This window comes from Garra rufa, chromosome 22 (assembly GCF_049309525.1).
Source record: "Garra rufa chromosome 22, GarRuf1.0, whole genome shotgun sequence".
Lineage (NCBI taxonomy): Eukaryota > Metazoa > Chordata > Actinopteri > Cypriniformes > Cyprinidae > Garra > Garra rufa.
In genome coordinates this window covers 21870212-21882485 of record NC_133382.1, presented here as the reverse complement: position 1 = coordinate 21882485, position 12274 = coordinate 21870212, and the positions used below count along the sequence as shown (strand labels likewise).

The following is a 12274-nucleotide window of genomic DNA, read 5'->3' as shown; positions in this document are numbered from 1 at the left end:
CATTATGCATCTAAACCAATCTAATAAACTTGAAAAGGTTTGAATATGTTATATGAATGTGATTTAAACTTGTAGATTTAACATTGCTTTAACATGTCAGTGTAGCTTCTTTCCAACTAATTGAATCAAAATGTTTGAATCATGTTAGTCGAATATGTCAGTAAAAGCACTTCAATTCAACAAAATTCTGCCTTGTTACATCTATTAGTTAATGTCTTGTTCATGTATAGTTTTGGTACTTTAATTAATACCCATCTTGTTGTTTCAATTAGATTTGTTTTAGGTGAAAGAACTAAGAACCAAAACATTACATCTACAGAAAAACACATAAAACATGCAAACAATTAAACTTTTTTATTTTTTCATTCAATTTTAACATACACATACAAATAAGTTTAAACTGCTTTCTTCACTTTAAGTCTCCAATCCATTTGAGTGTTTGTGAAACAGGATTCAAACAGCATATCAGTCCATATAACAGCACAAGCCTGACCTCCACACCTTCAGTTAGGACACCAATATCCTGTGGGTCATTGTTAGAAAGTGTTCCCTCCTTCAGTATGACATTCACTCCCGCCACAGTTTGCTCCATGGTACATTTTGACTCGATGTCTGAATCCTGTGGGGCGAAACACATAAAAGATTACAAACAAAAATAATTATTACAAGAATTGCATATACACTTATTGGCCACTTTATTATGTACACCTGTAAAGTAAACTTAAATCCAATACAGGAGCTCTGATGTGAATCAGAGGTTATAATTTCGCAGTTTTTAAGTTGAAACTGTCAGAAAAGTGATAATTTTTCTCTGTTTATTATTGAGGTCACAGTGGGTGATGGTGTGTTATTGCAGTGCATTATATATATATATATATATATATATATATATATATATATATATATATAATAAATTATATATATATATAAAAGTTATAATTTATCTGGCAACCATATTTAAAATTAATGAGGCGGCTGAAACATTATAACCACCATAGAATATAAAGCACTCCAATAAAAAAATAAAAAAAAGCATGCAAGTATAGTTTTCTGATGCTGTTTAATTTATTTCTTATTATTATTTCAGATCAATTCAAATCTTTAGTAGGGCTTTATACAAAGTTTTGTAAATTAGGCCCCAAGAGAGATCAACCATTATGAATAAAAAATTAATTGGTTTAGTACATCAACCAACACACATAAGAACTTTGTCTAAGTGTACCAGTAGTTTCCTATTAATGAACAATTTGTCCAACTCAATTATTTGACAAAGTTAAGTGTGTAGCAAACAGGGAAAAACATGACCCAAGTACAGAATGGCTTTTGAAATTATTTTCTCATCAACTCACCAAATACGCCTTGACTAGTTTTTCAGGGTCTTCATTCAAGTAGATGCACAGAGACTTGATGACACAGGCTTCTCTGGTATGGTATGTACAGTGTCATCCTGTAGGGTGGAGACAAGATTACATTAAGTTCACAGCACAGCTTAAGAGTACTGAACATGTTACTGTCTGTGTAGAATGTAACGGGTGAACTCTATACACATGGGTTTTAAGTCCTGCCCATGTCTTCAATGTGCATGCATAATTTAAATATATAGTAGTCCACAAAAAAGTTAATCAAAGTTGTCCTTAGGTCAAAAACCCAACCTTAACACCAAACCTGCCCCTAACCTTACCCATATCCGACCTTAATACAAGCAAGTGTTTTGCAATACAATATGACCACAATAAGTACATTGTACTTATTTTATGCTGCAAGTATAGTATATACCTAATATAAAGTGTGACCCAAATTTTATTAAAGGTTTTAATCCACTTCAAATGTTGACTACTGTACACAAACATAATGACTGCCGCTTCCAAAGCAATGTTTAGTTTATAATGCTTAAGTAATTTGTACCTACAACTCTCCTTTGCAACACTTCCTGCACTGCCACATACATGTCACTGAAAGAAAAAGAAAAGAAAAGTTCAGTTTTCAAGTATAGTTAGTTATACATTAGTGTATGTGAGTGTTAAAAAAACTACTTACAATGTAATAAAGGTGAGGTTCACACCGGAAGAGCATGGGGACAGCTATACATTGTGATGTTTTTTTTTTTTTTGCTGTGAAAAACAAAACAAACAAAGTGTATAAAGTTATATACTATATTTCCCGAATAAAACCATGCATATCTATTCAATCATAACTTTAACTGCAATTTGTTAGGACATTTAATATATATGGTCGACTGCATGATAGATTTTACTTGACAATTTTTGCCAACTGTATTCAATAAACTGGCTAGCAATATGTAACATTTCGGAACTCAAGAAAAACAAACAAAAAAGCTCTATAAATGTTAGCTAGACTGAAAAGAGCGATGAGAAGTGCACACTGATTCAACATAGGACAATTTACGTAAAAGTAAAGCGTATAAATAGCATTAGGCTAACTACATTAACGTACAAACAGAAAAAACGAGCGCATAGTGTGTTCGACTGTGCATTCTTTCCTCCAGTTTTCCTCTCCCAATGTTGGGGTAGACTTCAGGTTTAATGTAGGTTATGTAGTTAATAGTTAGGTGTGGTTAGCATTGAATTGTGACAGAAATGCACAAATTGTAGCGGATATATTAACGTTAAGGTTAAACTTGTATCGACAAAAACAACAGAATTTACATAAGCCTACTTTGAAACATCGCTACAGTGTGTAATTACTTATTATCCCATGTTACTAACTGCAAACTGGTACATTATATCAATAAAGTACTTACCCTCAATATCAAGGATGAAGAACGTTTAAACGCAGCAGTTCAAACCGCTGGCGCTCACACAACTCCTCTTCTTCAGCCTTATGTACCCACGTGATTCCGTCGCAGTGCTGAGCATGCGCAGTGACTCACCAGAGAGAGTTGTTGATATGAAGCGACTCAGGCTCATTGAATCAACAAGTGCTGATCTAATTCATTTGATTTTTTCTTAATTTAGTTACAACTAACAAGAATCAATCATTTAACAGAAGTAAACTCGTTATAATCGTATTAATCAGACATATTTGTATTTTGCAAATCAAACAAGTGGCTAGTTGACTTTTTTGAGTGTAATTTGGTTTATTTGTGGTAAAACCATGGTTAATTTTCATAAGATCATACCCTGCCTTTAAGCATTCCGAGTCAAAAAGATGCATGTTTCTTGAGAGTCTTGAAAGGTTTGACCATGGCCTGCTTGGTAAAGTAAAACTTCTGGCCTAAATGTGCTGGCATAGAGTTGTTGAAACTCAATGAATGACCTCCTATTGGTACTGCAGTGAGGGACACACACATACCAAACAGATTTAGACTGCCCGTTGTGCCAGTGTGTTTGCCCACAGTTTGTGTTTATTTAGATTTAAGAACACAACTCGCCACTAATCTTTCTGTCTCTCTCCCTCCCTCGACAGAAAGACAATTGTATTATACCATGTTGTATAACTTAACCACAGTGTGGCAATGGCACAAACTCTACCCCTTAGGTTCACTTTGTGTGACAGTATAATAACTAACTCTCATTGTACAAAGTTTATAATATATAGTCAGAATGTTCCGGAAAATAGTCTTTTTTTAGAGTCAGAGAGCCCAGTGTTGAGAGAACGGATCAAAGTAGCGGGTTACACGAGGTTGAAGTGAAAGGATCTGATATGACCTTTGATATGACGGAGGGTGCGGCAAAAACTGTGGTTTAGTACGTGGCTCTGTAATGAATGTTCAGGGCTCTACAAGAGGAGAATTATAAACAACTACTCAACCTATTCATTGCCGTAACAAACACAATTCTCTAATACACTCACTCACACATCAATTCTGTGCCATATTCTCACTTTCCACCTCTTATCTCGCTCTCTCGACTAACTGAACACACAAACGCACCGATATGTGAGTTAATGAGCCGGCGCAGTGCTTCTGCCATCCAGTAGGCAGCGGGCCTTGGCAGCCGCAGAAGCTGTAAACTCCTCTGGCAAAAATCTGCAGTGTGCAAACAGTTGCATTTATAGCTTAATAACAGATTAGATGTCTCCTTCAAGCCCCAGGAAAGAACTGCTGTAAGAGGCCTTGGTGAATGACTGTTATTGTAGCTATGCGGTTTTCGCTCTGTCTAATGAAAGGAGAATGTTGGCCAGCATTATCATTTTGTGTTATGATGGCTGTTTCTGATGTGTTCCTCTGCTTCGCAGCTCCTGCTCATCATGATCGGATCCACGGATGAGATTCTGCAAGAGGCGGCGGCCAGCTGCGTGGCCAACATTCGACGCCTGGCGCTGGCCAATGACAAGGCTAAATATGGGTAAAAAGTGACCACATCTTCAATCTCACCCGCAGTGGGCGACAAATGAGTTCCTTTACCCGCTCAATGAGTATAAATGGATCAGCTGTGATGCCCGATGTGTGTTTATTTATGTTTTACTTCAGCTCTGTAATAATAGGAAGCATTTAGCCAAAGCTAAACATGTCATTAATTAATTCGTTGGAGTCTACAATCCTGGCTCACCCTTGTCTCAGCTTTTTCCCCCAATTTCCTCATCACAGCATCTAATTTAACAATAACAATAAACGCTTTCTTCTCCTATGTGTGTACATGCCAAATGTTCCACAGTTTGCATTCTCTGAAGTGGTTTAGAGCATGAATGCAACACATTCACGAATGCAGCAGGTACTGTTGTCCACACGTCTGAGCAACAGGCACATCTGGCGATGTGACTTTTGTTTAAAAAGCTCATGCAACCCTGTAATTGAAGACTGCTTGCTGATTAAAGCAGAAGCGCTCACCATATTTTCTTTTTTTTCTTTCTCGTGCTCACGGACACAATAGTTATTCAGACCTTAATATGAAGTCCACAAAGATGTAGAGAAAATAAAACCAACAAAACATACACATGGTTTCAACCAGACAAAGACAGTCCCATTAATGTGAAAAATCGCTCATAAGTTCAATCAACGGTGACGTGAATGGGCACGATGCTTGGAGAGCTTGGAACGATGCTGTAGCAGGTCCCAATGAGTAAATATGATTTTGTGCATAATTGACGTGCTCCCTGATGGGATGGAGTATTTTGCGTTATTATTTGTTATTGAAAAAATATGGTGATGGCTCCTCTCAATGTCCTCATTAATTTTGCCTGTTAAAAGTAGGAGCGTGTATGAGGAAAATGAGACCACCTCAACAGTACAGCAGCAGCTCAGACAGCCCCATAAAATGTAATCTTTAAAAATAATCGTGTTTTATATTATCGGCATCAATCCAGTGTCCAGTACTTTCACTACCAGATATAATGAACACACAACAACAAAACAAGACACAATTACGCAAACTTGTGGAACAAACAGTGGAAATTTGTCATATAATGACTCAACTGTCAATGCTGCACTGTAAAAAATGAAAATGTGCAGTTATTAACTTAAGGAGTTATTTTTACCTGATCTGAACCTGATTCTTGACTTTAGTCAGTGTAACCTACTGTAGATAGGTTGAGTCAACAATCCTTATTCTTCTGAATAAAATAAAATCAGTTAATTTAGATATTATAACATGAAGCAACGTGTGTTTTTCTAAATGGTCCTGTTATTCTTAAAGGGCTAGTTTACCCCAAAATTTAAATTCTGTCATTAATTACTCACCCTCATGACGTTCCAAACCCGTAAGACCTTTGTTCATCTTTGGAACACAAATTAAGATATTTTTGATGAAATCCGAAAACAACGCAAATACCACGTTTCAAGGCCCAGAAAGTTAGTAAGGACATCGTTAAAATAGTCCATGCGACATCAGTGGTTCAACCTTGATGTTATGAAGCTATGAGAATACTTTTTGTGTGCAAAGAAAACAAAAATAATGACTTTATTCAACAATTTATTCTCTTTTGTGTCAGTCCTCGACACACGTTCACAAGAGTACCACTACCCTGATGCACTCTGCCTTGTTTACAAGTAGAAGAAGACGAATGCTGTACATAAAACAGTCTTTGTAAACATGTCTAAAGATTTCCATAGAGAGGATGACTTGCAATTTTTTGGCCACCCTTACTTATTTGAACCAGAATATACAGACGATGAACTAATAGAGATGGACGTTCTACATCAGAATGCCGGCTCCTGCATCAGCAGCATCAAACGCATGCCCGTATTGTGGTACTCTTGTGAACACAGAAGAGAAGCAATTGTTGAATAAAGCCTTTTTTGGCTTGTTTTTTGTGTATTAAAAGTATTCTTGTAGCTTTATAACATTATGGTTGAAACACTGATGGTCACATGGACTATTTTAACATATGTGACCATGGACCACAAAACCAGTCATAAGTGTAAATTTGTCGAAATTGAGATTCTTACATCATCTGAAAGCTGAGTAAATACACTTTCCATTGATATATTGTTTGTTAAAATAGGACAATGTTTGTCTGAGATACAACTATTTGAAAACCTGGAATCTGAGGGTGCAAAAAAATCTAAATATTGAGAAAATCGCCTTAAAAGTTGTCCAAATGAAGTTCTTAGCAATGCATATTACTAATCAAAAATCAAGTTTTTATATATTTATGGTAGAAAATTTACAAAATATCTTCATGGAACATGATCTTTACTTAATATCCTAATGATTTTTGGCATAAAAGAAAAATCGATAATTTTGACCCATACAATGTATTTTTGGCTATTGCTACAAATATACCCGTGCTACTTAAGACTGGTTTTGTGGTCCAGGGTCACATATTTTAATGTCTTTAAGGTCTTACGGGTTTGGAACAACATACGTTTGGGTAATTAATGACAGAATTAATGACATTTTTGAGTGAACTATCCCTTTAACTACATTAGTTAACATAAACTAATAAAAAAAAAAAATACTGCTAAAACATTTATTAATCTCAGGTAGTGTTAATTTCAGCATTTAATTCAATATTAAAATTGAATGTTTTGAATGCGGCTTCTAAAAAACAAAAATATATATATTTTTGCATTTGATAAATATGTCCCACAGTTATTGTAGGGGTGCAGAGCATCACAGCCGTAAGAATACACTGGAAATATGTGCTTACTTAAAGTGATAGTTCACCCAAAAATGAAGCCATCCTAGGTGTATACGACTTTCTTCTTTCAGACGAATACAATCAGAGTTATATAAAAAAATGTCGTGGCTCTTCCAAACAAATTAAAGTGCATTCATCCATCATAAAAAGTACTCCACACGGCTTCAAGAGGTTAATAAAGGCCTTCTGAACCAATGCGATTTGAAAAATATCCATATTTACTAAATGAATAGTGCCACAGTGTCACGTTTTTAAGCTAAAATATATCACAGTTTTCGCGTACAGGTGGGTGGGTCCAAAATTGTATTAAATAGTAATTTTTAGCTTTTTGTGAAAAATACTTTTGCCAATCAATCAAAATTAGTGCATGCTAGATCAGTTTAGTGCCTACACTGTAAGTTTTCACCAGATTCAACTTAAAAAGTTCAGCAGCTGCCTTAAGATTTTAAGTTAAATCAGCTTAAAACTACAAGTCATTTTAACTTAATACAATAAAAATTAGTTGATATAACTTGACTAAACTAAACTAAACTCAAGTTTTTAAGTTGAAACTGGTGAAAACTTTTTACAGTGTATGCTTTAATTTTTTTGTCAAAGTAGGACTTACAGTTTTATTATTCTCAATATTCCTGAATAGCGACCGAAAGTACACTAATAATGTATGTTTGCACTTCGAATAATAATTTAAAATCACATAATTGGTTCTGAAGACATTGCAGTAATTATTACAGTGATAGCTTAAAGGGATAATTCACCCAAAAATGAAAACATCTGTCATTTATTACTCACCCTCATGTCGTTCCAAACCCATAAGACCTTCATTCATCTTCGGAACACAAATTAAGATTTTTTGATGAAATCCAAAGAGCTTTCTGGCCCTGCTTAGACAGCAATGCAACTGAAACATTCCCACTTTTTGTGTGCAAAAAAAAAAAAAAAAAAAAAACTAATGAGGAGGAGAAGAATTGTTGAATAAAGTTATCAAAAATATTCTCGTAGCTTTGTAAAATTACGGTTGAACCACTGTTGTCACATGGACTGTTTTAACAAAGTCCTTACTATGTTTCTGGCCTTGGGAACATTTCAGTAAATGTCTTAATTTGTGTTTCAACGATAAATGAAGGTCTTACGGGTTTGGAACAACATGAGGGTGAGTAATTAAAGACAGAATTTTCATTTTTGGATGAACTGTCCCTTTAAGTTTTATTATTCCCACCCAAATCACTCGTGATGATTCTACAGATTTCCTACAGTATTTAAATATGTGAAGTAGAAGATGAAACGGAACTGAATATTTGAATGTTTGAATCAATATCGAGCTTGATTACAGCTGATTTCCTGTGGCTCCGCATTTGTCATACTTGATTCTCCTGTGTTGAGTCTATCATGTATGGCTAAGTGCAGTTTACTTCAACAGACTATAAACCAAAAGACTCTAAATGAGAATCATTGTCTTCTGAGTATACGACTCTGATCACCAAAAATAAATAAGGCCTTTTTTAAACCCAAGCACTGCAGATGTTACAACCGCTACTCTTCCTTTTTTTTTTACTTCCCCCATTCATCCATCTTTGTCTCTCTCTGTTTCTCTCTCTGTACGTTGATGACTAGTAGGACATGCCTAACTAACATCATTAAACAAATGTTGCGTGTTTGACTGAAGGACAGGAATTTATGGGATGGTGAGTTGAGGACAGAGGACATGTTTAAGTCATTGGGATGAGAATTAGTGCTCTAGCGTCTGTCTTCCTGCCCTGTCAGCTCAAAAGTGCAGACTGTTCTCAACCGCACCGCCTCAGCCTGTTCAAACCTCAGTTCGCCTCTTATCCAGCTATACTTCTCTTTTTAAAAACGATGATATCTACCTGAGATCTTAAATGAGAGAAAATATGAATGTGAAAGTGCTTTGTTTCTTCACATATTGCACGTCTTGTGGATCTGTTATTTGATCAAGGATATTTTTCAAAGCTAATGAGGGGTTTTGTCACCACATACACACACACACACCAGTTGAGCCCTTAATATTTGGAACTCAGTATGAGGGGAAATACGCTTAGAAATGTTGCGGTCATGCTTCACCTAAACCTCCATCTCTGCCCTCACCGAGAAATCTGACCTCATCACAACAACCAGGAACCGTTTCCTTATTAGATTTTGATTGAATTACATTGAATACAGTCTCATTTGTATAAAATCATAATTCAGTGTGTTTATTTAAGGTCGTGGTGGGACGGAGCGCTGTAACGCAAGTGCTTGCGCATGTGCTGCTTTTTGTGAAAATGAAACGCGTCTGTTTGAAGTGGAGGGTTCCCGCAGCTCTCTAGGCAGTGGGATAGAATATTTCATAAAGAAACTAATGACTAGTAAAAATTTCTTCCAAATTTTAGAAGTGGCTTTGCCTTCCCTCAAGAGGACAAGAAGGCTGTTTTTTAATATAAAGGCAAATCGGGAGCAGAGTATCGCGGCCGTTAGAATACACTGGAAATACGTGCTCACTTAAAGGGATAGTTCACCCAAAAATGAAAATTACCTCATGATTTACTCAACCTCAAGCCATCCTAGGTGTATACGACTTTCTTCTTTCAGACGAATGCAATCGAAATTATAGAAAAAAATGTCCTGGCTCTTCCAAACAAAATAAAGTGCGTTCATCCATCATAAAAAGTACTCCACATGGCTTCGAGGGGTTCATAAAGGCCTTCTGAACCCATGCGATTCGAAAAATATTCATATTCACCACTTTATAAAACAACAATTTAAAAATATTTACTTAACATTTTTAACATTCTAGTAGACATTATAGCCTACCCACAAAGCACAATTTAACTTAAAATTAATAAGTTGGTAAAATACTATTCTTTGGCCATTTTTCTGAATCAGGTACAGTACAGACCAAAAGTTTGGACACACCTTTGAACCAAAGTTTTCTTTATTTTCATGACTATGAAAATTGTAGATTCACACTGAAGGCATGAAGGCAAAACTATGAATTAACACGTGGAATTATATACATAACAAAAAAAGTGTGAAACAACTGAAAATATGTCATATTCTAGGTTCTTCAAAGTAGCCACCTTTTGCTTTGATTACTGCTTTGCGGACTCTTGGCATTCTCTTGATGAGCTTCAAGAGGTAGTCACCTGAAATGGTTTTCACTTCACAGGTGTGCCCTGTCAGGTTTAATAAGTGGGATTTCTTGCCTTATAAATGGGGTTGGGACCATCAGTTGTGTTGTGCAGAAGTATATATAGTATAGATATAGTATATATAGTGTGTGTGTGTATATATATATATATATATATATATATATATATATATATATATAATTAAATATTTTATAGAATTAAATATAATTCCACATGTGTTAATTCATAGTTTTGATGCCTTCAGTGTGAATCTACAATTTTCATAGTCATGAAAATAAAGAAAACTCTTTGAATGAGAAGGTGTGTCCAAACTTTTGGTCTGTACTGTATGTGTTTTCTAATGTACAAATAAATGAAGAGACATATTAGAAAATATTACAGATCCTAATTTGAACACTATATGTGAATGTTGTAGTAAATGTATTATTAGAGCTGTTGTAATTGTTGTTTTATTTCTCATTATTTTTGTCTTTTTTTATTTTATTTTACAGAACAACAGTAAAATTATAATACCAATATCTATGAATGTTACTTTTATTTTGGCAATAACCCGCAAAAAGACTTTAGTACTTCTTTTTGTTGACAGCAGCAGATTTATGAATGACTCTGAACAGATTTTACTCGCGCTTTGGACTTTGAACCATGTTCTGTAGTTTATTTACTAATGGTTTAAAGCCGTTTCGCGATTTCAGTATTAAACAGTCTGTCACTGTCGGTGCTTGTAATGATTTTTGCGTCTTTCTCGGACAATGTTTAAATGTTTTTTCGCTTATTATTATAATTTCGATAGCCGAACATTCAGTGCCTCCCTAGTAGAAAACAAGGACATGTAAAGAAAAATGTCTGAGGATTTCGATATTAGCCAAGATGAGACTGGTCTTAACAAAACTTGGTTCTCACGAGACTAACTTATAAAGTTGTAAATATGGATATTGTTCTTATACAAACACATCGCTTTAGTTCTGAAGGCTTTTATTAACACCCCAGAGCAGTGTGGTGTACTTTTTATGATGGATGGATGCACTTTATTTTGCTTCAAAATCTCAATGCCCATTCACCGCCATTATAAAGCTTGGAAGAGCCAGGACATTTTTTTCTGTAACTCTGATTGTATTCGTCAGAAAGAAGAAAGTCATATACACCTAAGATGGTTTGAGGGTGAGTAAATCATGGGGTAATTTTCATTTTTGGGTGAACTATTCCTTTAACACACAGACCAAAAATTGGGATGTTCAATTCACTAGCTTTTTCGAGATTTTTTTGGTTTCACACAGATACACATACTAGTTTGCTCAGTATGTTGCAACAAAGCGTTAGGTTTCTGTTCTTTTGTGGTCGCAAACCCTCAAAATGTAATATGCTCTCAAAGGTTAAATATGTCTTGTAATGCCTTCGGATAACTAGATGGTTTTGGTTTGCTCGCTCACTCTCTCCTTATTGCTCCAGTTCCCTCCCTCTGTCTTTTTTCTCTTAAATGGTTTAACTGCCTCAAATGAATTCTGACGTTCCCATCCATAAAGTGTAAATAACTAGCTGGCCTAACAATAAATAAACAGAGAAATGAGTGTGCAAATACCACAGTGTCTGGGTCGGCTTTCAGACCTGTCCCCTATAAAGAGCTCAACAGCTTTAATAAAGACTGCATTGGTGCTGACAGGCTATGCTTATGGTAACATACTTTATGGAGTACACAGATTTATTACAATAGGAAAAATCACCTGCACTATGCTACAGTATCAAGCAGGGGCATAGGAATGATCTAAAAATAGGGGTAGGGGTAGTTGATAAATTTCAGGAGCCTCTCTTCAAAATAAGGAAGTTTTAAAGAACTTCAGCATTATTTAAGCATTTTTATGAACTTTAACAATTAAAACTAAGAAGTGTGGTTGAGCATGAGAGATTACTGTGTTCATGGTCGACACTAACAATAAAAGGAGATTAAAAACTTGTAAAGTGTAAATTGTTTTAATCTGTTTAAAGAGATAGCACACAAAAAAATTAAAACTACCCTATGATTTACTCAGCCACAAGCCATCCTAGGTGTATATGACTTTCTTATTTCAGACGAATACAATAGAAATTATATT

At 35.2% G+C, this 12274-nt stretch overlaps 1 protein-coding gene and 1 long non-coding RNA gene across 3 annotated transcripts in view; one reads left to right on the top strand and one right to left on the bottom strand.

Annotated features, from left to right (window-relative positions):
- The window catches only part of odad2 (outer dynein arm docking complex subunit 2), a 71194-nt gene extending 66401 nt beyond the window's left edge, over positions 1-4793 (top strand). The window contains exon 20 of the mRNA XM_073828652.1: positions 4198-4793. Within this exon, the coding sequence (XP_073684753.1) occupies positions 4198-4311 (114 nt within the window). The 3' untranslated portion in view covers positions 4312-4793. The remainder of the gene's footprint in view (positions 1-4197) is intronic.
- On the bottom strand, positions 479-1970 carry LOC141297575 (uncharacterized). Of its 2 annotated transcripts, none has more exons than XR_012341406.1 (3): positions 1906-1970; positions 1350-1447; positions 479-619 (listed from the first exon to the last, which is right to left on the bottom strand). It is a non-coding gene; the product is annotated as an uncharacterized lncRNA (long non-coding RNA). The 2 variants fall into 2 exon arrangements; XR_012341407.1 differs by having other exon boundaries at positions 1910-1946.
- Positions 4794-12274: the final 7481 nt, after the last annotated feature.